The following is a 26,418-nucleotide window of genomic DNA, read 5'->3' as shown; positions in this document are numbered from 1 at the left end:
GCAGCGGGGGCTCCAGGGGAGACACTGCCTTTGGGGGAGGCCGCTCAAAGTGGAGGAAGAGGACGGGAAGTCCCCTGACTTCTCTCCTCCAGCTCACCTGTCTGCCTCCCGCGCCTCCCACTGGCGGAACCTAGCAGGAAGCCCCTGGCAAAGGATTCTGGGAAATGCAGTTTCCTGCAATTAACAGGACAGGACTGGCACAAACCATGCCTTAATTCCCCCAAAGCACAGCTCAACTGTGGCTGTTTAGTCAAACAAACTTTGCCAAGGACTCGGAACTGACAGAAAACAAGGACAACACAGAAAAGAAAAACTTAAATACAGATCCCTGGCTGTCACAACTTACTACATCCGAAAACCAAGGCCTCTATGCCCTTCCTGAGGACCCAGCTGTCCTGCTACAGGACTCAGCCAGCTGTTGTGTGACTGGAACTGGTCAAACTCTCCCCAGAGGCAGAGATCTCTGATAATGTCCACCCTAACCAGAGTCCAGGCCCCTTCAACCTTCTCTTGAGGCCCAGTGAGGAGGGGAAAATCATTGCCTAAACACCCGTCCCAGTGGATATCATGTAATCCCTATAGATCCAGCTGCACATGATGGGACAGCTTGGGTGAGCAGTTTGAATCTTCATGGTCCCCAATCAAAAGCCCATTCCTGAATTTTGCCCCCATCTCTAGTACAGTAGAACAAGTCACTGAAATCTCAGATCCTTTTTTTTTTCCCCTTTTGCAGGTTCCAAATTCCCAAGGCTCAAGGTAGGAGGACCTGGGCCTCTCACCCCCAGCAGCCTCTCTGGGTGGAAAGCTATTCCCAAGCCCAGCATCCATCATGGCGGACCTACATCAGTACATAGCACAAGACACAAGCAAAGACATTTATCTCTTCTTGCCAGAACAAAACCAAGGAGTCTAGCTTTTCCTCTGCCACAAGGAACTTTCCAGAACATATCTTCTGCTCCTGCCTCTGCTCCAGTTGCTTTCCTCAGGGTGAATCCCTGTGGATGGAATCACCAGAGCAAAAGGTAGTTTGTAAGTTGCAAGCTTTTGATACCCAGTGCCAACTTGCTCCCAGATAAGGCTGTACATCACAGATTATTTTTGTCTTTTCTGCCTATCAGTTCCCTAATAAAGCACTGAAGTCTTAGGATGAATCAGCCACCGGACCAGATAAACAAGCCAGTCCGTCACTGTTGCTGTTTTCTGCACTTAGGAAGGGAACTCCCTTGGATCCCGCCCAGGACCTGGAATTCCGAAGCACACGGACCAGGCACCTTTGTACCCAGCTCCCCACTGCCCAAGTCCCACCTTTCCTCCTTTCCCCGCCCTCGTGCCTGGGTGGAGCCAGCTGCCAAGGCGCCAAAGTTTCTCAGCCCTTCCTCTGGGCTCAGTCTGGAGCGGAGACCGAAAGCGGGCTCTGTGCCCGGCCCCGATGAGGACGCTACTGACCATCCTGGCGGCCGGATCCCTGGTCGGTGAGTGCCCACCACCCTGCGGTCAGACGTGCCCCTACCAGGAGTCGATGATCAGGGCTGTCCTCCCCCCGGAACCCCATCCAGCCCCAGCACGAGCAATTTCAGTTTCTTCTCTGCTGGGCTGCACTGGGAGTTTCTGGGGAGAAGTAGATAGCAGCTCAGGTTGCTGGGGGGCGGGGGAGGGGGGAGAGGGTCCCTGAGATCTGGGTTCTTCCAGAGACTCAGCTGACCCTTAAGACCGTCACCATTCTGAATCTGTGGATGCTCCCACCCCAGCGGATGGAGAACTAGCTTGAGGGAGACGGACATCCTTGGACAGCTCACATCTTTCTGGTGGAAGTTGTGCTTCTTTCCTCTGCTTCTGGCCGGTGCTGGCCTGACTTGGGGAGGTGAGGAAGCATCGAGATGGACAAAGCTTGAGTCCGGCCACTGCCGCCTTCCACGCTCCCCAAGGCAGCCTCTTGCAGCCCCTTTGTGGCAGACCTGAGAGAGCCCTCTCTCACAGAGTGCTCAGGTCTGTTGCACTAATAGGTCTTCAAACACCAGCGCTCTTAAGAAAATGGGGCTCAAGGACATAGTCTTCACAGCCAATAAATTAGATTCTTTGATGTGTGGTTATGGAGAACTTCAGGACCAATGCTTGAGATCCTAGATTATCTCTCTGCTCCCTGAGATGTTTAATAAAATTCAGGGAACTTTCTGAGAAAGTGAAAGCATAGTCCCAGCTGAAGAAGGGGGAGGGGTGGCTGCTACAAGGTCCCTTCGAGCTCAAGAGCAGGGTGAAGGCCATAAAGGGCTGGAGCTTCCAGCCCCTCCAGTGCTGCGCATGGTGTGTGCTGCGTGGATGCACGGGGCTTCCAGCTGCCATCCCAGCCCTCCAGTTCACCCTCTCCTGGGCATCAAGCCGGGCATTCCCAACACACTGAACTCACGATAAGTTCAGGAGACTTGATGCTTCCCCCCCAAGAGACCCCAGATCTGTCCCTCCAGACCCCCACCCATTCTGGCTGGGGGCCATTGGCCCTTCACGATGTGGGACCCAGGGGGTACCAGCCTTTAGAAAGTGGTTAGGAGTCTAAGTTCACTCTGGAGACCCAGACGCCTTCTTTGAAACTCTTCTGCTGATTCCAGAGCAAGTTGAATTGCTTTTGCTTGTCTGTCCTTAGCTTCCCAACTGATTGACGTAGAATTGTTTTTCCTAGCAAATGCAAAAACTTCCTTTGATCAGATCTCCCAGGCTGTCAAGCTCTAGACAATACACGTGTCCCTACGATTTCACAATGTAGACTTTTACCCAGGAAGTGCAGAAACGATGTGGGCTAAGGAGCTGATGATGAATTTGAGAGGGAAAAGGAATGAGTAGACAGGAGGAAAGGGGGAGATCTTGTTATCCCTCAACACCCCCTAAAAGAGGGGGGCTACCAAGGTCCACCAACCTGACTTCAGGAAGCCAACTTCACTTCCTTCTTGGAAAGTGGTCCCCATCTCCATCCAACCTGGGCCCTTCACCTCCCTAGCACATCCCAGCCTCAGCCACCTGCCTCCTCCAAATCCACGTGGCCCACCCAAGATAATGACCCCAACCAGCCACCCTCCGCCTGCAGACCATAGCCGAGCCCGCCTCCAGGCACACCCTGGCCTTCTCTCAAATCCCTCTCTCTTGCCTGCTCTTGACCTCACCACCTTGCCCGAAGCCACCATTGAGTTCTGACCTCAAGTGGGCTCCCTGCCTCAACTTAAGACCCAGTTCTGAATGAAGGACCCCTCCCTTCAGTGAGTGCGTGCTCAGTTGCGAAGTCATGTCCAGCTCAGTGTGACCCTGTGGACCGTAGCCTGCCAGGCTCCTCTGTCCATGGGATTCTCCAGGCAAGAATTTAAGGAGTGGGTTGCCATACCATCCTCCAGGGGATCTTCCCGACCCAGGGATCGAACTTGCGTCTCTTCTGTCTCCTGCACTGGCAGGCGGGTTCTTTACCATTAGCGCCATCTGGGAATCCCTCGCCCCAGAACAGACCCCAGTTCCGCCAAGACCCAGATCCAAACAAGATCCCAGCCACACCTTGGGACTCAGCACTGTATCCAGCACATTGGCTAGAGGCAGGAAGAAACCCCCGCACCCTAAGACCCCAGTCTGGGGGCTCCGAGAACACAAAGAATTCTGCAGCTGCCTGGCCTGCCTGATCCACCCAGATTCAAAGGAGGATGTGGCCTTAGATTTAGCACACGGATGCACAGCAGAGTCAGGCTGCCCTAAGATACTTTCCTTTCCCCACAAATGCCTCCCTAGTCCGTGGACCTCTCTTGCAGAAATCCTGTACGTAGACTTGGAATAGAGGAGTAAGTAACTCTCCACTGCCTCACTCTCTGGACCGTCCGGCGGTCATCATCATTGACTGGGCTGCAGGTGGGGGGAGGCCACACATCACATCAAAGACATGTACACACGGGCCTCAAGGCCTTGACTCAGCTGCGTCTGCACCTGTTTATTTCCCACCCCGGCCAACCAGGCCCTTTGAGCATGCGCAGAGCCAGCTGCCGCTCTGGTCGCCATTTTCCTGTGCTCTCCTTTCTTCAGACCAAGCTGGGAGGGCTGAGAGGAGATCTATTTGTAAGTCAAGGGCTCTCATTTACAGTGAAGATTCGCGTCAGGGTCAGTGCCTCCTTCTGGGTCCTCTTCTTGGGGCTCTGGCTTTTGTTGCCCCTTCCTTGGCCCATTGTATCTGCCCCAAAAGCAGGCTAACTGCTGTGATGAGTATTGCACACTGCCTCTCTGAGCCTCAGTTTTCCTTATCCATGAAATGGGCATAACCTACCTCTTCAGGTGGTCAGGAGGATTAGATGTGGAGACTTAGCCCAGTGCCTGGCACTTGATGTGCATTTCAGACATGTCAGCTGCTGTGGTCCAGTTATTTCCATTATAGAGCTGAAGAAATTGAACTTCTAATGGCTTAAACAGCTTCCCCAAGGTCACACTACCTGTTCAGTTCAGTTCAGTCACTCAATCGTGTCCAACTGTTTGCGACCCCATGAAGCTGTATGTGGCCTCAGTCAGCATCCTCCCCCTATGAAATCCATGGGGCTGCCGAAGGCGCCTTTGCCCTCCTCAGCAGGTGTGTGGTGGGTGGGCAGGGACTGGATCCACCAACAGAGAGGCAAGGATTCACAAACATCTTCTTCACCCTTGCTTGAAATTACTGGTTCCAGGAAAGTTACTTCTTAGACATTAGTTGAGTACCTCTAACACATTCCCTTGGTGAGAACACTGACTTCAGATGGTGCTGAGAAATGAATGAACACGGTGGCAGTGTCGACAAGGCTGTGGAATAACCGCACCCACTCAGACATCGCTGATGGGGATGTGAGATGTTGCAGTCACTTCTCTGGAAAACAGTTTGGCTGCTCCTCAAAAGTTCAACATAGAATCACCATATGACCCAGAAATCCCACTCCTACTGAACCTATGTCCACTTCACAAATGTGTGCACTAATATTTGCAGCAGCATTACTCAAAATAGCCAGAAAATGGAAACAATCCAAATGTCCATCAGCTGATGGGAGGATAAACAGAATGTGACCTAGCCACACAAGGGAATATGATTCAACCATAAGAAGGAAATAAGTACCAATTCATGTAATATGGATGAACCATGAAAACATGATGCTAAGTGAAAGAAGCCAGAGGCCAATTGGATAACTTCATTTGTACAAAATGTCCAAATAGGCAAAGTCATTGAGACAGGAAGTAGATTATTGGTTGCCTGGGGCTGGGAGGACGGGGAGGGATAGGAATGACAGCTCACGGATACAAAATTTGTTTGTGGGCGATGAACACGTCCTGAGGCAGTGGTCTACACTACCTTGTGAATATATTTAGGATACCACGGGACTGTATGATTTTAAGTGGTGAATTGTATGGAATGTGAATCATAGCTCAATAAAAAGGAAAAAAAGAAGTGAAGGGAGCAGGAGGGTCAGCTAGCACAGTCTCCTGCTAAGTGGTTGCTGGCTCACCCCCTCAGTTGGCAACTCGAAAGGGGGCTAGGGCGGGGTCTATGCACCCACCTGCTCACCCTGCCCCCACTTCTGGCAGCTCACATCGCTGAGGACACCTCGGATCTCCTTCAGCACGTGAAGTTCCAGTCCAGCAACTTCGAAAACATCCTGACGTGGGACGGCAGGCCGGAGAGTGCCCCTGACGCCGTCTACAGCGTCCAGTATAAGACGTAGGCTCCCCAGCAATGTGACCCCTTTGGCTCTGCTCTGAAACCAAAGAAAACCCTCCCCTCTTCCGTATGTCCCCACGTCCCCCTTGGACCCAGACTGGCATCACTCAGCAACACTCCCCCAAGACATGGCTTTGTTCCTTGAAGTTTCTTCTGCAGGGAGAGGTTAGAATGATGGTTACAAGTACGGGCTCCGAAGGCAAACTCCAGCCCCTCATCCTATAACCCCGGGCAGGTAGATAAATTCACCCAGCCTCCATTTCCCATCCATGAAGTAAAGATAGCAATAATACCTTCCTCTTAGGGTTGTTGGATGGGTTAAGTGAGTCATTAGCATGTGTGCCTGGCAAAGAACAAATGCCCAACCATTGCTTTGTTATTTGGAGAAGACTAAGTCAGCAACCAGGTGGCGCTAGTCGTAAAGAACCTGCCTGCTGACGCAGGTAGACGGAAGAGGTTCCACCCCTGAGTCAGGAAGATCCCCTGGATGAGGGCATGGCGACCCACTCCAGTATTCTTGCCTGGAGAATCCCATGGACGGGGAGCCTGGTAGGCTGCAGTCTATAGAGTTGCACAGAGTCGGACATAACTGAAGCGACTGAGCACGCATGCACGCCAGTCAACAAAAAGTCTTGTTCACCCCCTCCAGCCCCCACCCAGCCCCATTTCTGCTCATCTCCCTTCCCAGGCAGGAGAGGGGGGTTGCATGGGCTCAGGAATCTGCAAACCTGGGTGCCATTCCTCCTCCTGCCACTTCATCCTGTGGCAAGTCACTTGCCCTCTCCAAGGCCCAGGTCCCTGACCTTTAAATGGGCCTACCAGTGCCCAGAATATGAACTCAAACTGTCTGAGTTCACATCCTGGCTCCCTGCATGCATGATGCAAACACCTGGGCAAATTTTACTTCCTGAAGCCCCAGCTTCCTGACTTGAAAAGGAAGGAAGATATTAATAATGTGTGAACCTCGCAACACTGTTGTGAGGTTGATCTGAAGACTAACAGATCATCTGCATAAAAAGCCTGGGACACACGTGCTAAGTAAATATTCAATATCGTTATCAATATTAATAAACCACAGGCTGGCTGCCAAGCCTGTTCATGAAGGGTGTGCTCCAGCCCCTCCCTGGCCCACAGGTATGGAGAAGGAGAGTGGTTGGAAAAGGAGGGCTGCCAGCGGATCACCCGGAAATCCTGCAACCTTACCGTGGAGACAGGCAACCTCACTGAGCTCTACTACGCCCGGGTCACCGCCACTGACGGGACAGGCCGGTCTGCCACCAAGACGACTGACCGCTTCAACTCACTGCAGCACAGTGAGGGGGGGCTCTCGTTGCACAGGATCTGGGGTGCGAGGACGGCCATTTCCCCTCTGCAGTGGGTGGAGCGTCCAGAGGGGCTCTGCCTCTCAGGGCCAGTTAAGGATGTGGCTTTTACGGAAGACGCCCCAGACTGGACAGCGTCCCCCGTGTGGTTCTCCATCTTTCTCCATCTCTAGACCACATTCACCTTACCACTTTAGTGCAACCAAGGCCTCCTAACTCCATCCCCCTACTCCTGTTTGACTCTTTTCCAATCCTCAGTCATGGTTTCAGTTTCCACATCACCTCCTAAGTGAATATCTCCACCCCACAGCCCCAACAACTCCCTTTTACGATACAGGTCATTACCTGCTATTTTCCATCACCATGAACTCTTCACTGACTTCAGAGCTCAGATCATAACTGTCTTTATTGTTTGCTTGCACGGGTATCATCTGAATTGAAATGTGAGCTCCATGAAGGCGTGCGTGGGCATGGGATCCATTGTATTCCTAGTCCCTAACATAGCACCTGGCACATAGGAGTTGCTCCGTACATAACTGATGAAGGGTTAGATGGGTGGATGGATAAATGGATGAGTCGTTAAACTCCTCACTCAAGTTAAACTGGTGATGTTCACTAACTGACTTAAAAGTCACATGTTTTTTTAAGAAAATAAAAAATAAAATTCAGCAAGTTATTTTATATTGTCTCTCAGGTTGTTCAATTAATGCATAGTTATTGTAGGAAATTTGGAAAATATACGCAAAGAAAAATAGAGCTAAGCCCAAATAATCTGAACACTTAAACATAACCGCAGTTACTAGCAGCTGTATCTACTCTTTTGTGACCAGGTGGTTTGTTTTTCATATCATGGTATCATGAACACTTCAGTTCAGTTCAGTCACTCAGTCGTGTCTGACTCTTTGCAACCCCATGAATCACAGCACGCCAGGCCTCCCTGTCCGTCACAAAATCCCGGAGTTTACCCAAACTCAAGTCCATTGAGTCGGTGATGCCATCCAACCATCTCACCCTCTGTCGCCCCCTTCTCCTCTTACCCTCAATCCCTCCCAGCATCAGGGTCTTTTCCAATGAGTCAACTCTTCGCATGAGGTGGCCAAAGTATTGGAGTTTCAGCTTCAGCATCAGTCCTTCCAATGAACACCCAGGACTAATCTCCTTTAGGATGGACTGGTTGGATCTCTTTGCAGTCCAAGGGACTCTCAAGAGTCTTCTCCAACACCACATTTCAAAACCATCAATTCTTTGGCACTCAGCTTCCTTCACAGTCCAACTCTCACATCCATACATGACCACTGGAAAAACCATAACCTTGACTAGACGGACCTTTGTTGGCAAAGTAAGGTCTCTGCTTTTTAATATGCTATCTAGGTTGGTCATAACTTTTCTTCCAAGGAGTAAGCATCTTTTAATTTCATGGCTGCAATCACCATCTACAGTGATTTTGAAACCCAAAAAAATAAAGTCTGCCACTGTTTCCACTGTTTCCCCATCTATTTTCCATTAAGTGATGGTACCAGATGCCATGATCTTAGTTTTCTGAATGTTGAGCTTTCAGTCAACTTTTTCACTCTAATCAAGAGGCTTTTTAGTTCCTCTTCACTTTCTGCCATAAGGGTGGTGTCATCTGCATATCTGAGGTTATTGATGATTTCTCCTGGCAATCTTGATTCCAGCTTGTGCTTCATCCAGCCCAGCATTTCTCACGATGTACTCTGCATATAAGTTGAATAAGCAAGGTGACAATATACAGCCTTGACATATTCCTTTTCCTATTTGCAACCAGTCTGTTGTTCCATGTCCAGTTCTAACTGTTGATTCCTGACCTGCATACAGGCTTCTCAAGAGGCAGGTCAGGTGGTCTCTTTCAGAATTTTCCACAGTTTGTTGTGATCCACATAGTCAAATGCTTTGGCATAGTGAATAAAGCAGAAATAGATGTTTTTCTGGAACTCTCTTGCTTTTTCAATGATCCAACAGATGTTGGCAATTTGATCACTGGTTCCTCTGCTTTTTCTAAAACCAGCTTGAACATCTGGAAGTTCATGGTTCATGTATTGCTGAAGCCTGGCTTAGAGAATTTTGAGCATTACTTTACTAGCATGTGAGATGAGTACAATTGCACGGTAGTTTGAGCATTCTTTGACATTGCCTTTCTTTGGGATTGGAATGAAAACTGCCCTTTTCCACTCCTGTGGCCACTGCTGAGTTTTCCAAATTTGCTGGCATATTGAGTGCAGCACTTTCACAGCATCATCTTTCAGGATTTGAAATAGCTAAACTGGAATTCCATCACCTCCACTAGCTTTGTTCATAGTGATGCTTTCTAAGGCCCACTTGACTTCACATTCCAGGATGTCTGGCTCTAGGTGAGTGATCATACCATTGTGATTACCTGGGTCGTGAAGATCTTTTTTGTACAGTTCTTCTGTGTATTCTTTCCACCTCTTCTTAATATCTTCTGCTTCTGTTAGGTCCATAACATTTCTGTCCTTTATCGAGCCCATCTTTGCATGAAATGTTCCCTTGGTATCTCTAATTTTCTTGAAGAGATCTCTAGTCTTTCCCATTCTGTTATTTTTCTCTATTTCTTTGCTTTGATCACTGAGGAAGGCTTTCTTATCTCTCCTTGCTATTCTTTGGAACTCTACATTCAAATGGGAATCTTTCCTTTTCTCCTTTGCTTTTTGTTTCTCATCTTTTCACAGCTATTTGCAAGGCCTCCTCAGACAGCCATTTGCTTTTTTTGCATTTCTTTTCCTGAGGATGGTCTTGATCCCTGTCTCCTGTAAAATGTCACAAACTCTGTCCGTAGTTCATCAGGTACTCTGTCTATCAGATCTAGTCCCTTAAATCTATTTCTCACTTTCACTGTATAATCATAAGGGATTTTATTTAGGTCATACCTGAATGGTCTAGTGGTTTTCCCTACTTTCTTCAATTTAAGTCTGAATTTGGCAATAAGGAGTTCATGATCTGAGCCACAGTCAACTCCCGGTCTTATTTTAGCTGACTATATATAGCTTCTCCATCTTTGGCTGCAAAGAATATAATCAATCTGATTTCGGTGTTGACCATCTGGGGATGTCCATGTGTAGAGTCTTTTCTTTTGTTGTTGGAAGAGGGTGTTTGCTGTGACCAGTGTGTTCTCTTGGCAAAGCTCTATTAGCCTTTGCCTGGCTTCATTCTGTACTCGAAGGCCAAATTTGCTGTTACTCCAGGTATTTCTTCACTTCCTACTTTTGCATTCCAGTCCCCTATAATGAAAAGGACATCTTTTTGGGGTGTTAGTTCTAAAAGGTCTTGTAGGTCTTCATAGAACCATTCAGCTTCAGCTTCTTCAGCATTACTGGTTGGGGCATACACTTGGATTACCATGATATTGAATGGTTTGTTTGGAAACAAACAGAGATCATTCTGTCGTTCTTGAGATTGCATCCAATTACTGCATTTCGGACTCTTTTGTTGACCACGATGGCTATTCCATTTCTTCTAAGGGATTCCTGCCCACAGTAGTAGATATAATGGTCATCTGAGTTAAATTCACCCATTCCAGTCCATTTTAGTTCGCTGATTCCTAGAATGTCGACATTCACTCTTGCCATCTCCTGTTTGACCACTTCCAATTTGCACTGATTCATGGACCTAACATTCCAGGTTCCTATGCAATATTGCTCTTTACAGCATCAGACTTTGCTTCTATCACCAGTCACATCCACAGCTGGGTATTGTTTTTGCTTTGGCTCCATCCCTTCATTCTTTCTGGAGTTATTTCTCCACTGATTTCCAGTAGCATATTGGGCACCTCCCAACCTGGGGAGTTCCTCTTTCAGTATCCTATCATTTTGCCTTTTCATACTGTTCATGGGGTTCTCAAGACAAGAATTCTGAAGTGGTTTGCCATTCTCTTCTCCAGTGGACCACATTCTGTCAGACCTCTCCACCATGACCCGTCCGCCTTGGGTGGCCCCCCACGGCATGGCTCAGTCTCACTGAGTTAGACACGGCTGTGGTCCTGTGATCAGATTGGCCAGTTTTCTGTGATTATGGTTTCATTGTGTCTGCCCTTTGATGCCCTCTCGCAACACCTACTGTCTTACTTGGGTTTCTCTTACCTTGGACGTGGGGTGTCTCTTCACGGCTGCTCCAGCAAAGCACAGCCGCTGCTATTTACCCTGGACGAGGGGTCTCTCCTCAGGGCCGCCCCTCCTGACCTTGAACGTGGAGTAGCTCCTCTTGGCCCTCCTGTGCCCACGCAGCTGCCGCTCCTTGGATGTTCCAAATAGGCAGATGTCATTAAATACTTTCCACATCATGGTATCTCACAACTACAAAAATGATCCATTCTACAGAGGTACTTTAACTGACTTCCCTGATTCCCTTTTGGAGGCAATCAGTTTTTTTGTTATTGTTGTTTTTTAATAAACAACACTGAAGCAAACATTCTTTTAGTGCAGATCATTTTATTTTTACTTTTTTTTTTTACTTTGGCTGGTATCTAGATGCTTCTTTTTTTTTTTTTTTTAGTGCAGATCATTTTAATCTTGGAGGTCAATGGACCCTTGAGGACTTTTTATAAGTTAGCTTCAGGGGGAGACATGAATCCCTGAAATTGTTTGCAAGATTTTTGTATATGTACATTTTGGGGGAGCAAAGAACCATAGCATTCATCAAATTTACAAAAGGGTCTATAAACCAGGAAAGGTCATTTGGTTATTTGGAAAATTCGTCTTGAGAGAGATTGAAGTCTTAGGCCTTGCCTTTGAGGTTGCATCAATGATATTGGAAACCGCAAACATTCTTCAGGATGCATAGTTGAAACATCTCTCCCCAAAACTCTCATTGCCAAGGTGTCCAACAAGACTCGAGGTAGGGATGTATGGAGGCTGGGGCAAGGGCATGATCAGCCTAGGGGGCCAGGGCCCCTCTCCCTGGGCTCTTCCGACCACCTTTGGTCACCCCTTTGCCAACCTTACACCCAAACACCAGTTGCGTCTCTTCTCACCTGTTAATTTAGTGGACGCTTTCAGAAACATGACTGGGGTTGGGGTGGGAGGGGGTGGGAAGCAGTCATTTCCCAAGATCTACGGCAGCCTCTCAGACACTTCTGGCTGATTCCAACTGTTTCATTTCTTTTTTTCTCTCTCCCTTTTCTAGCTATCATCAAACCACCTGATGTGACCTGTATCCCCAAGGTGAGATCCATCCAGATGATTGTCCATCCCAGCTACACACCGATCCGCGCACGGAATGGCCACCAGCTGACCTTGGAGAACATCTTCCAAGGCCTGCTCTACCGCTTAAAGCTGCGCATCAACCACACCTACCAAATGGTAAATGGGTAAATATACACACCACCATGGTCCTCCCCTGCCTCCAAAACCCATTTTCCTCTCTGCATTGTTTTAAGTAGAAATGAGATGTGTTATATAAATCAGCATTTCCCAAAATACATCTACAGCCTACCTCTTGTAGATTCACGCACACAATAGCATGCTAAAGTCTCTGACAAGTCCTGCAAACTCAAGACTCCAGTTTCAGTTTGTTTAATACAACTGTTCTCACATATTTGATCAGAGAAAGTCCCTTTATTTTGCATTACATGTTTTGTTTTGTTTTGCCTAAGGCCTTCTAGCATTCTGAAGAACATCTTCTATTAACATTCTCACATGTCCGCTTTGGAAAATACTGGAATCAATTTCTTTTGTTGTTCAGTCCCTAAGTCATGTCCAACTCTTTGCAACCCTGTGGACTGCCCCACAGGATTCCCTGTACTTCACGATATCCTGAAGTTTGCTCAAACTCATGTCCATTGAGTCAGTGATGCCATCCAACCATCTCATTCTCTGTCGTCCCCTTCTCCTGCCTTCAATCTTTCCCAGCATCAGGGTCTTTTCAATGAGTCCACTCTTGGCATCAGGTGGCCAAAGTTTTGGAGTTTCAGCTTCAGCATCAGTCCTTCCAACAAAAATTCAGGGTTGATTTCCTTAAGCTTTGACTGGCTTGATCTCTATCTCCTTGCTGTCCAAGGAACTCGCAAGAGTCTGCTCAAGCACCACAGTTCGAAAGCATCAATTCTTTGGTGCTCAACCTTCTTTATGGGTCAGTTCTCACATCCATACATGACTGCTGGAAAAACCATAGTTTTGACTATATGGACTTTTGCTGGCAAAGTAATGTCTCTGCTTTTTAATACACTATCTAGGTTTGTCATGGCTTTTCTCCCAAAGAGCAAGCATCTTTTAATTTCGTGAATGCAGTCACCATCCACAGTGATTTTGGAGCCCAAGAAAATAAAATCTGTCACTGTTTCCACTTTTTCCCCATCTATTTGCCATGAAGTGGGGGGACCATATATCATGATCTTTGTTCTTCAATGTTGAATTTTAAGCCAGCTTTTTCACTCTCCTCTTTCACTTTCATCAAGAGGCTCTTTAGTTTCTCTTTGCTTTCTGCCATTAGGTTGGTATCATCTGCATATCTGAGGTTGTTGATATTTCTTCCGACAATCTTGATTCCAGCTTGTGTTTCATCCAGCCCAGTGTTTCTCATGATGTACTCTGCATATAAGTGAAATAAACAGGATAATAATATATAGCCTTGATGCACTCCTTTCCCAATTTGGAACCAGTCTGTTGTTCCATGTCTGGTTCTAACTATTGCTCTTTGACCTGCATACAGATTTCTCAGGAGGCAGGTAAAGTGGTCTGGTGTTCCCATCTCTTGAAGAATTTTCCACAGTTTGTTGTGATCCACACAGTCAAAGGCTTTGGTGTAGTCAATAAGACAGAAGTAGAATGTTTTTCTGGAATTCTCTAGCTTTTCTTATGATCCAACAGATATTGGCAATTTGATCACTGGTTCCTCTGCCTTTTCTAAATCCAGTCTGAACATCTGGAAGTTATTGGTTCATGTACTGTTGAAGCCTAGCTTGGAGAATTTTGAGCATTATTTTGCTAGCATGTGAAATGAGTGCAATTGTGTGGTAGTTTGAGCATTATTTGGCATTGCCTTTATTTGGAATTGGAATGAAAACTGCCCTCTTCCAGTCCTGTGGCCACTGCTGAGTTTTCCGAATTTGCTGGCATATTGAGTGCAGCACGTTAATAGTATCCTCTTTCAGGATTTGAAATAGTTCAGCTGGAATTCCATCACTTCCACTAGCTTTATTTGGAGTGATGCTTCCTAAGGCCCACTTGACTTCACATTCCAGGATGTCTGGTTCTAGGTGATAGGTGAGTGACCACACTATCATGGTTATCCAAGTCATTAAGACATTTTTTGTACAGTTCTTTGTGTATTCTTGCCACCTCTTCTTAATATCTTCTGCTTCTGTTAGGTCCTTGCTGTTTCTGTCCTTTATTGTGCCCAACTTTGCAGAAAATGTTCCCTTGGTATCTCTAGTTTTCTTGAAGTTCAGTTCAGCTCAGTTGCTCAGTCCTGTCCGACTCTTTACGGCCCCATGGACTGCAGCACACCAGGCTTCCCTGTCCATCACCAACTCCTGGAGCTTACTCAAACTTCTTGAAGATATTTCTAGTCTTTCCCATTCTATTGTCTTCCTCTGTTTCTTTGCACTGTTCACTGAGGAAGGCTTTCTAATCTCTCCTTGCTGTTCTTCGGAACTCTGCATTCTGTTGAGTAAATTTTTCCCTTTCTCCTTTGCCTTCCACTGCTCTTCTTTTCTCAGTTATTTGTAAGTCCTCCTCAGAGAAACTTTTTGCCTTCTTGCATTTGTTTTTCTTGGGGATGGTTTTGGTCACCACCTCCTATACAATGTTACAAACCTCCATCCATAGTTCTTCAGGCACTCTGTCTATCAGATCTAATCCCTTGAATCTATTTGTCACTTTCACTATATAATCATAAAGGATTTGATTTAGATCATACTTGAATGGCCTACTGGTTTTTCCTACTTTCTTCAATTTAAGTCTGAATTTTGCAATAAAGAGTTCATGATCTGAGCCACAGTCAGCTCCCAATCTTGTTTTTGTTGACTATGGAGAGCTTCTCCATCTTTGGCTGCAAAAAAAAAAAAAAGGAAAAAAAATCAATCTGCTTTTGGTGTTGCCCATCTGATGTGTCCATATGTAGAGTTGTCTCTTGTGTTATCGGAAGAAGGTGTTTGTTATGGCCAGTGCATTCTCTTGGTGAAACTCTGTTAGCTTTTGCCCTGCTTCATTTTGTGCTCAAGGAATCAATTTCTACAGCTGCAATTCTTTTTGCTGACTCTCCACTTTTTGTGGGAACTGGATACAGGCAGTGTCTTAAGATCAGTAATAATGAAAGGTGGAAGGCAGGGACATAAATTGTCAAATGTTACATATTTCTTTTTGTATTCAGAAAACAAAATATGAAGTATGTCCCCTTACCCCTGTAGTGTGCTACTGATCCATAACTCCATTGAATGACTATTCCTGCACTCAGGGGGTTTGTAATCTAATGGGTGTGGCAAGAATGAAAGCAAGAATTCATACAGCTAGAGGCAGAGGGAAACGAGTGTGAGAGACAGGACAGGGGCTGGAATGAGAGAGAAGAGGTGTCAGCTCAGAGAGATCTGAACGAACCTCTAGAACAGGAGGCTCTTGTGCCTATACCAGTTTCTGAGGTGTACCAGGTAATATATGCCGATTGTGTCATTTATTTCTCATCACAACACTATGAGGTAGGTGATTCTATCTCCATTTTCTGAATGAGAAAGCAGAGGTTCAGAGAGGTTAAGTCACTTGCTCAAGACTGGTCAGCAAATAATAATGTAGTCAAGACTCCAAGCCAGCCTTGTTCCAAGCTCACATTCCTCCCCTGCCCCCTTCACTGGTCTACCTTGTCCCACTATGATCAGAGAGAAAAGCAGGGAAACTTAGGATAGTGTTGGAAAGCACAAAACTACCCATTTGAGCTGAATCATAGGGACATGTAGAACAGTTTCTCAATAAATAAACCTGGTCCCAAACCAATGGCATCACAATCTCCTACTGCCTTGGTTTGAAATGCACGTTCTTGGGCCCCCTTATAATCTGCTTCATCAAATTCTAGAGTTTCACCTCTGGGATCTGAATTTTAGTAGGAACCCAATGATCACTACTCACCCTAAAGTTTAAGAACCACTGATGCACAATGATAACCCTGAAAAGACAGGCTGGGGCCATGCCGTAGAGGTCTGGAGGGCAGATGGAGGAATCAGGAGTCTTTATTTGCTTCGGTTGTCAAGGGGAGTGAATAGAGATTACTGAGCAGGAAGAGGCTTTATCACAACTCATTTTGGGCAAATATTTGGGGTTTGAATGAATATTTTATTGTTACTGATTTACAGTTTAATTCAGTTTGTGACCAGAGAACATATTCTGTATGAGTTCACTCCTTTATGGAGACTTGTTTTATGGCCCAGCATATGGGCTATCTTGGTGAATGTTTCACATGCCCTCGAAAAGAGTATGTGTTTTGCGGGTGTTTTGTGGAGTGTTCTACAAATACCAATTAGACAAAGGCGGCTAAGAGTGTCATTCATATCTTCTATGTCTTTCCTGATTTGGGGGAGCTCTATTGTTCTCTTAATTGCTGAGAGTATTACAATCTCCAGCTTTGATTATGGACTTGTCTATTTTCCCCTTTAATTCTGTGCATATTTGAAACTTTATTATCAGACAGTTACAGACACGGTTGTTACAGCCTCCTGGTGAATTGACCCTTTCATCATTATGAATTGTCCCTTTTTATCTCTAGTAATACTCTTTTTATTGAACTCTACCTTGTCTACTATTAATATAGTGACAGAAGGCAATGGCACACCCCTCCAGTACTCTTGCCTGGAAAATCCCATGGAGGGAAGAGCCTGGTAGGCTGCAGTCCATGGGTCTCGAAGAGTCGGACATGGCTGAACGACTTCACTTTCACTTTTCACTTTTATGCGCTGGAGAAGGAAATGGCAACCCACTGCAGTGTCCTTGCCTGGAGAATCCCAGGGACGGGGTTGCACAGAGTCGGACACGACTGAAGTGACTTAGCAGCAGCAGCAGTAGCCTTGTACTTGGGGCTTCCCTGGCGGCTCAGCGGTAAAAAATCCACCTGCTGATGCGGAAGATGTGGGTTTGATCCCTAGGTCAAGAAGACCCCCTGGAGAAGGAAATGGAAATCCATTCCAGTATTCTTGCCTGGGAATTCCCATGGGCAGAGTCAGAAACAATTTAGCAGCTTAACAACAACAAAGCCTTATATCTATAATTTGCATGGTATATTTTTTATGTCCATATATTTTCAATCTATAGGTGCCTTTATATTTATTTTTTACATTTTCTTTTATTTTTAATTGGAGGATAATTGCTTTACAATACTGTGTTGGTTTCTGCCACACATCAACATGAATCAGCCACAGGTATACATCTGTCCCTTTCCTCTTGAAACTTCCTGCTGGTGCTTTTATGTTTAAAATGTATGTCTTTAGACAGCATTCTGATAGTGTTTCCCTTCTTAAGAATTGAGATATAATCACCTACCATAAAATCCACCCCCTTTAAAGTATAGGAATCAGTGGTTTTCATATATTCAAGAAATTTTCCAACCATCACCACTATCTAATTTTGTGTGTTCTGTTGATCTGTTTTCAAGCTCTTTGATTATTCTGTCATCTCCAATCTGTTGTTAAGACTATTCAGTGGGCATTTTTAGATTTTTTTTTTTCAGTTCTGAAGTCTCTAATTTTTATAGTCTATATGTTACTGAAAAACCATTTATTCATTATGAGCACATTTTCCTTAACTTCCTTGAGCATACTTATATTAGCTGGTTGTCTGAGGAGGCCTTATAAACAGCTGAGAAAAGAAGAAAAGTGAAAGGCAAAGGAGAAAAGGAAAGATGCTGCTGCTGCTGCTGCTGCTGCTAAATCGCTTCAGTCATGTCTGACTCTTTGTGACCCCATAGACGGCAGCCTACCAGGCTCCTCCATCCATGGGATTTTCCAGGCAAGAGTATTGAAGTAGGGTGCCATTGCCTTCTCCCAAAGGAAAGATATATCTATTTAAGTGCAGAGTTCCAAAGAATAGCAAGAGAGATAAGAAAACCTTCCTAAGTAATCAATGCAAAGAAATAGAGGAAAACAATAAAATGGGAAAAACTAGAGATCTCTTCAAAAAAATAACAGATACCAAGGGAACATTTCATCCAAAGAAGGGCACAATAAAGGACAGAAATGGTATGGACCTAAGCAGAAGCAGAAGATATTAAGAAGAGGTGGCAAGAATACACAGAAGAACTATACAAAAAAGATCTTAATGACCCAGATAAACAGCATGGTGTGATCACTCACCTAGAGCCAGACATCCTGGAACAGGAAGTCAAGTGGGCCTTAGGAAGCATCTCTACGAACAAAGCTAGAGGAGGTGAGGGAATTCCAGCTGAACTATTTCAAATCCTGAAAGAGGATACTATTAATGTGCTGCACTCAATATGCCAGCAAATTTGGAAAACTCAGCAGTGGCCACAGGACTGGAAAAGGGCAGTTTTCATTCCAATTCCAAAAAAAAGGCAATGCCAAATAATGCTCAAACTACCACACAATTGCACTCATTTCACATGCTAGCAAAATAATGCTCAAAATTCTCCAAGCTTGGCTTCAACAGTACATGAACCAATCCAGATGTTCAGACTAGATTTAGAAAAGGCAGAGGAACTAGTGACCAAATTGCCAATCAAACTGTCAAATTGCCAATTTTGGATCATAGAAAAAGCTAGAGAATTCCAGAAAAACATTCTACTTCTGCTTTATTGACTACACCAAAGCCTTTGACTGTGTGAATCAAAACAAACTGGAAAATTTTTAAAGAGATGGGAATACCAGACCACCTTACCTGCCTCCTGAGAAATCTGTATGCAGGTCAAAGAGCAACAGTTAGAACCAGACATGGAACAACAGACTGGTTCCAAATTGGGAAAGGAGTACATCACAGATGTATATTGTCACCCTGCTTATTTAACTTGTTACAGAGTACATCATGAGAAACGCTGGGCTGGATGAAACACAAGCTGGAATCAAGATTGTCGGGAGAAACATCAATAACCTCAGATATGCAGATGACAGCATCTTTATGGCAGAAAGTGGAGAAGAACTAAAGAGCCTCTTGATGAAAGTGAAAGAGAAGAGTGAAAAGGCTGGCTTAAAACTCAACATTCAAAAAAATAAGATCATGGCATCCAGGCCCATCACTTCAAGGCAAATAGATGGGGAAACAATGGAAACAATGACAGACTTTATTTTCCTGGGCTCCAAAATCACTGCAGATGGTGACTGCAACTATGAAATTAAAAGACCCTTGCTCCTTGGAATAAAAGCTATGACCAACCTAGACAGCATATTAAAAAGCAGAGACATTACTTTGCTGACAAAGGTCCATCTAGTTAAAGCTATGGTTTTTCCAGTAGTCATGTATGGATGTGAGAGTTGGACCATAAAGAAGGCTGAGAGGCAACAAATTGATGTTTTTGAACTGTGATATTGGAGAAGGCTCTTGAGAGTCCCTTGGACTGCAAGACCAAACCAGTCAATCCTAAAGGATTTCAGTCCTGAATATTCATTAGAAGGACTGATGCTGAAACTGAAACTCCAATACTTTGGCCACCTGATGTGAAGAACTAATTCATTAGGAAAGACCCTGATTCTGGGAAATATTGAAGGCAGGAGAAGGGGACGACAGGGTATGAGATGGTTGGAGGCACCACCAACTTGATGGACATGAATTTGAGCCAGCTCCTGGAGTTGGTGACGGACAGGGGGTGCCTGGCATGCTGCAGTCCATGGGGGTTGCAAAGAGCGGACACGATTGAGCAACTTAACTGACTTTAAAATCGTTGTCTGCTAATTCAAACATTTTAGTTATCTTGGGGTAAGTTATAATTAACTGTCTTTTCTCCTGAGTATGGATTACATTTTTTTCTTTTCTATATGCCTAAAAATTTTGGAAAGCATCCCAGACATTGTGAATGATATGTTGAAAGGACTGGGTTCTTGTGTTCCTCCAAAGAATATTGATTTTTGTTTATCTTTCTAGGCACTTAATTTGGCTGAACCTCAAGCTCCAAAATCTCAGTTATGTAACATTCAGTTGAAATCTTACCTGGACTGCTTGGAGTCTACTCCATTAGTGCATACCTTAGGTATCAGCCAAGAATTTAGATAAAGTTTATACATAGAGTTTAGGCTTCCCTCTCTCTCTAGGAACTTCTCCTATCTGTGGTTTCTCTCCTCACTTTCTAACTTTAATGATTTCCCTGAATTCTGTCTTCTGTTTGTTCAAACCAGTAAGATTACAAGGTTTTTGTCTATCTGTTACCCACCCCACGTGGTATAAATGGGGGCCTGTCCTCAGGCCAAAAGATACTAAAGAGGGAGAAAAATTTATTCGGTGCCATTCCCTTTCTTCTTTCTCCAGTATCTGCCTGCTTTGTGTACTTTCCAATACCTAAAAGTAATTTTTATTTTAACCAGAATTTATAATTGTTATTTTAGGGGAGATTGGTCCAATAGAAGTTGTAAATTACTGAGAAAGAAGAGAGATCAAACATAGAAATGAAAGCATGATCAAGGTGGTAGTCAGAGGGCTATTGCAATGGTACCTGCTGGAAATGGAAAGGGCCTGAACCAGGATGGAGGCAGTAAAATACTGGGGAAAGAAGGACTCTTGGGACCTTGAAAACGCTACTGGAATTGTATCACATGATCATTTCAACCGTTAGAGTTCCATCAAATAATGTTGTTAGATCCACACATGTACTTCTTCACCCCCTTCAAAAGAAAAAAATAAATAACCCTAAACCTTGGCCTCCATGTGTCTGGAAAAGGGAAGGCATAGCTGAAAGGCAAAGAACCAAAGAAGAAAATTCTTAGCCTTTAAACTCCTAAGAACATAGGTCCTAGACCTTTAAAGAAAAGTTTATGTATTATTTCAGGGCAATTATATACAAAGGATATGAGAGAGCATTTGTCAAAAAATGGCTTTAAGGTTTGTGCTTTGGATATTAGAATAAGAAAGACATTATTAACAGATTGAAGACAGGAGAAGGGGACGACAGAGGATGAGATGGTTGGATGGCATCACTGACTCGATGGGTGTGAGTTTGCGCAAGCTCCAGGAGTTGGTGATGGACAGGGAGGCCGGGCGTGCTGCAGTCCGTGGAGTCTCAAAGAGTCGGTCATAACTGAGCAAGTGAACTGAACTGAACTAGGGGATCAAATACAGTTGCCAGTTTGGGGTTGGGGATGAGACAGAACCCAGAGAGAGGAGATCAGGATGTTTAGACATGTGCGGTTAGAGAAGCCCGCAGACTGGTATTCAGGAAGGAGCTGCCCATGTGCCCCAGGAATTCCATAGATCTTACTGAGATCACTTTGGGGATTATCCACACGTTGGTGATCACAGGAGCCACAGATCGAGAAAAAAATCAACAAGAAAATACGTGGAAGAAGAGGGAAAAAAATAGATGAAGAGTGAAACTTTCGGAGAAACAACACTGAGGGGCTGAAACCAGTAAAAGAACAATTAGAGAGGAAGACAGCCAGAATGATGGGATGAGGCAGCCGAGGAAGGAGCTCAAGGTCAGAGAGTTTTGAGACATACAAGTGGGTAAGAACTGAAAAGCAGCTCCAGCAGAAGGATGGGCAGACACAAAAGGCAAGGGCTTGCTTCCGAAGCAAAGTGTCTGCAGGAGTGGCAGGCATTCAACATCACCAGACGCTGAAGTACTAATTAGGTGAGCTGTAAGGAGAGATGAGTGAACAAGGTGGGCAGGGACCAGGGTTTTTCACTCTGTAATATGACCTAGACCATCAAAGGATTTTGAATAAAGGAGCTTTGCAATTATATTAATTGTTTAGAGAGATTGCTGTGACACAGGTTAAATCTGGAGGTGGACAGGGACGAAACCAAAGACTGGGGACTAGTAAGGAGGCCACTGCAAGAGTCCAGGGCAAATATATTGAGGTCCAGTCAAGACAGAAGCAATGAGGAGGTAAGAGATTGATGGATATTCAAAGGGTTTCTGTTATTTTAGTTTAAAAAGGAGGAAAAGGAGAATAGAAGATGGAAGAATGGAGAGGTGGTGGTGATTGTGGTGGTGATGGTGGTGGTCATGGTGGTCCTGATGGTGATGGTGTTGGTGACAGTGATTGTGGTGGTGATGGTGGTGGTGATGGTGGCAGTGGTGGTGGTCATGATGGTGATGGTGTTGGTGACAGTGATTGTGGTGATGATGGTGGTGGTCATGGTGGTCCTGATGGTGATGGTTTTGGTGACAGTGATTGTGGTGATGATGGTGGTGGTCATGGTGGTCCTGATGGTGATGGTGTTGGTGACAGTGATTGTGGTGGTGATGGTGGTGGTGGTGGTGGTGATGGTGGCAGTGGTGGTGGTCATGATGGTGATGGTTTTGGTGACAGTGATTGTGGTGATGATGGTGGTGGTCATGCTGGTCCTGATGGTGATGGTTTTGGTGACAGTGATTGTGGTGATGATGGTGGTGGTCATGATGGTGATGGTGTTGGTGACAGTGATTGTGGTGGTGATGGTGGTTGGTGGTGATGGGTGGCAGTGTTGTGGGCATGATGGTGATGGTTTTGGTGACAGTGTTTGTGGTGTTGATGGTGGTGTCATGCTGGTCCTGATGGTGATGGTTTTGGTGACAGTGATTGTGGTGATGATGGTGGTGGTCATGGTGGTCATGATGGTGATGGTGTTGGTGACAGTGATTGTGGTGATGATGGCGGTGGTGGTGGTGATGGTGGTCATGATGGTGATGTTGTTGGTGACAGTGATGGTGGTGGTGATGGTGGCAGTGGTGGTGGTCATGATGGTGATGGTGTTGGTGACAGTGATTGTGGTGGTGCCACCCTGATGGTGGTAATATAACAGCAACAAGTATTTATAGAGTGCATACTAAATCCCAGGCACTGTTCCAAGTGAAAGTACACTGAGCTTGCAACTCACTGGCTTTAGGGAGAAACCAGAAGTTAGGGGACTGGGAATGGAGCACTGCAGACTGACCTGCCAGTGCATGGTTTGGGCAGCTGGTTGTACCATTTTACCAAGTGCAATGACCCTGGCAGAGTTGTAAGCAGGCTCCTTATGGAGGTTGGTGTATAAGAGGTGTTGCTCTGTGTTCTCTGTCAAATTCAGGACCTTGAAGGGAAGCAGAGAGAATTTGAGTTTGTCGGCCTGACCCCTGACACAGAGTTCCTTGGGACCATCATGATTTGTATCCCAAACTTGTTCAAGGAGAGCGCCCCCTATGTATGCCAAGTAAAAACGCTGCCAGGTAAGTTCAGCTGAAGCCAGAGGGAGGTGGGACTGCTGAATTCAAACCTTGACTCTGTGCTTTCCTCCTGATTACCCAGGTGAGGCTTGAAAGTGCTCTAAACACACACACACACACATACACACACAAACACACACAGAAGGATTACCAGTGTATTATTAAAGTCAATCTTTGTTTATCCATAAATGAGTTAGCTGGTGGGTTATCATAGCAAATGTTTAATCTCCACCCTCCAGCCTATGTCTGAATTTCCTCTCTCTGGCAAACTGCATGTGTATCCTGGCAAAGCAAATTCAACTTGATATTAACTCAAGTGAGACATCCTGGGAAATAATCTGCTGATGGGAGAGCAGAAAAGATAAAAAGATCCCTCAATACCTTCCCGGGTCAAATAAAAATAAGTGATTATAATAGCATTTCTGCAGTACCAGCCAGGGACCAGACACGACAAAACACAATTCTCATGAGCTATCTATGAAGCACCTTGGTTCCGCTGAAAAACCTGAGGTACAGAGTGGTTAAGTAACTTGCCCAAAATTGCATCAGTGGTGACAGAACGAGGCCTAATTCCAGGGAAGACACTCTCATCACTATGCTTCTATAGAAATCATTTTGAGTCACTGGCTCAAGGAGGTGGTGTCCCATGTTCCTTTCCTCTAGCACATTGAAACTCAACTCTCATTGTAAGCATCATGATATTTTTACTTGTGTTTATTTTCATAGAGATAGAAATGTAATGCTGTAAGTTTAGAGGATGAAAGTGACAGCATTGGATTGGATGGATTTGGAAAACAGTTTCCACCCTAGTCTTCATTTTAGATTAATGATGTCAGTAGGTGATTTCTGTTCTAATGAACAGAGGTCAGGCAACTTAGAGGCTGGACCCAAGGGTATAACTGCAGCTTGGTAGAATCATCATCAGTTAGGTTCTGGTCCTCAGCTTTGTTCAGAAATTCAGCTCAATGTTTTCTCCAAGAGCCCGTAAGAGACTGACTTCTCTACCCGAGTCCCAGTACTTTAGTTTTCATGGGAAAATATGCGTGGTGGACCAGCCAGCACTGGCCACTTGAACGGGGCGTGCCCTTCCTGGGGAAAGGGCCAAACGAAGACCGGAATAGAACTTGGCAGTGGAAGAACTAGAAAAAAGAAACCAACGTCATAGGCAGTGAGCTAGGAGTGTATATATGATTTGTGACCCTCTCCTCAGACCCTCCTGGATGAATCTCCTCCACTCCCGGCTTGCTCCATGTCCTTGCTTATTGACAGCTTGCAGACCACTCCACCCATATCCTTCTGATCTACCCATATCCTACATGATCTAACTCATGATATCATTTTTTTCTAAGACTGTAGCTGCTTTTATATGAATCATACTTTTTAGTGACCATTTCTTGGTGACATATAGAAGGTGCCTTATCCTTTATAATCAAGAATATTAATAAGAAGTCCTACCATTTATTAAGTATGTACTCTAGTGCCAAACACTGTGAAAAATGCTTTACATATATTATCCCATTGAATCCTTACAACAATCAGGCAAGTTGGGTAACCTCATCCCCATTTTACAGAGGAGGAAGTCTGGCTCTGAGAGCTTAAGCAACTTGCCCATAAGCAACACAGTTGATCGGTGAACCTAATTAGGTTCATCTGATTTTGAAGACTGGGCTCTAATCACCACTCTGCAAGTTCGTTTAGAGCCAGTCCCCTCTACTGGACATTTATTTCTATTACTTCTACTTCAGGATGAAACGTCCTGCCCTTGACCCTGTATCCAGGAGTCTGTCTTACCCCAGAGCCCAGGACCCCTCCTTTATCTACATCTCTGAATGTCTTGGATCATCATGCCAGCGTCCTGATGCTGGAAAGGGGTCTAGGGCTCGGCTTACCCCATATCCTAATTTAATAGACAAGAAAACAAAGGTATCATTGTGTCTTGGCTGTAAGGATGAGCTTTAGAGTTATACATGTCCACCCTGGCTGCGCCACTGAGTAGCTGGTTGACCTAGTCACACAAGTCACTTAACCTCTCAGACTCAGCTTCGCTATTTGTAAGGAGGGAGCATACATAGCCCTCTATTTGGTAGGATAACATTGGTAGAACACTCTACACAGTGCTTGACGTGTATTAAGAGTTCAGTCATCACTGGCTACTGTTATTATTAATAGTAAATCTTAGACCAGAGAGGGTCACGCAGAAGAACACATCAGTGACTGGGCCAGACCTCTAATACCCCACTTTCCAGTGCTGTTTCTGTCATGTCTTCCTACTTCCCCGTGAGTGAGACGGCAGAAATGTTCCAAGTCCCTGTCCTGGGACAGAGAGCTGCAGTTTTCCAGCCACGTTAGGCATGTCGTGTAGAAACATGTGGCTCCTGTCCTCTCCCCAGTAGAGTGATGGGCCTATCACGGGACAGGGGACAGGGTATCGCTCAAGTGGGAAGCTACCCAGAGAGGCCCAAGCCACAGGGACTTGGGAAGGAGAGAGGAGAGGCCTGGAAGTAAAGGCTCCAGTAATTCCCAGTCATTGCCAAGGTCACTGGCAACTGACGACCACCCAAGCTGAAGCCACACAGGGCCCAGGAACCAAAGGAAGGTGACTTGGAAAGTCAAGACCGCTGGGTAACCCAAATCATCAGCTTTCTGTTGGTTTGTTTTGGCTGTGCTGTGTCCTTGTTGCAGAGCAGGGGCTTTCTTTAATTGCGGCACAGTGGTCTAGTTGCCCGGCAGCACGTGGGAGCTGAGTTTTCCAACCAGGGATCAAACCAGCATTCCCTGTATTGGAGATGGCTTCTCAACCACTAGACCACCAAGGAAGTCCCAAATCACCAGTTTTAACAAAAACCCCAGCTACCTCTTATTTACCAAGCTACTTTCCTGTCCCACCTGGGTTGGTGACAGGAAGTGTGTCATGCCAAGAACTGGCTGCAGGCACCCATCCCAAAGATACAAGACTATAGGGAGGAGGCTCAGCACTAAAGCCCTTATCTGTCCTCTCCTTCTCCTTTAGAAAGGGTGATGCCTCCCAGGCTCCCTCCTGAGTGAGGTCTTCCCAATACACAGCTCAGACCTTGACTGAGACGTGGGCAAGCCAGGCCCCTCTCA

At 45.5% G+C, this 26,418-nt stretch overlaps 1 protein-coding gene across 1 annotated transcript in view; it reads left to right on the top strand.

The window, feature by feature from the left end:
* Positions 1–1,199: 1,199 nt before the first annotated feature.
* The window catches only part of IL22RA1 (interleukin 22 receptor subunit alpha 1), a 28,925-nt gene continuing 3,706 nt past the window's right edge, over positions 1,200–26,418 (top strand). Inside the window, exons 1-5 of the mRNA XM_020874600.2 lie at positions 1,200–1,472; positions 5,563–5,695; positions 6,830–7,008; positions 12,175–12,350; positions 23,178–23,316. Coding sequence (XP_020730259.2) covers positions 1,430–1,472; positions 5,563–5,695; positions 6,830–7,008; positions 12,175–12,350; positions 23,178–23,316 — 670 coding nt within the window. The 5' untranslated portion in view covers positions 1,200–1,429. The remainder of the gene's footprint in view (positions 1,473–5,562; positions 5,696–6,829; positions 7,009–12,174; positions 12,351–23,177; positions 23,317–26,418) is intronic.

The sequence above is a fragment of the Odocoileus virginianus genome, chromosome 30 (assembly GCF_023699985.2).
Source record: "Odocoileus virginianus isolate 20LAN1187 ecotype Illinois chromosome 30, Ovbor_1.2, whole genome shotgun sequence".
Lineage (NCBI taxonomy): Eukaryota > Metazoa > Chordata > Mammalia > Artiodactyla > Cervidae > Odocoileus > Odocoileus virginianus.
Note: the sequence above shows the minus strand (reverse complement) of the source record. Positions and strands in the feature narration are given on the sequence as shown.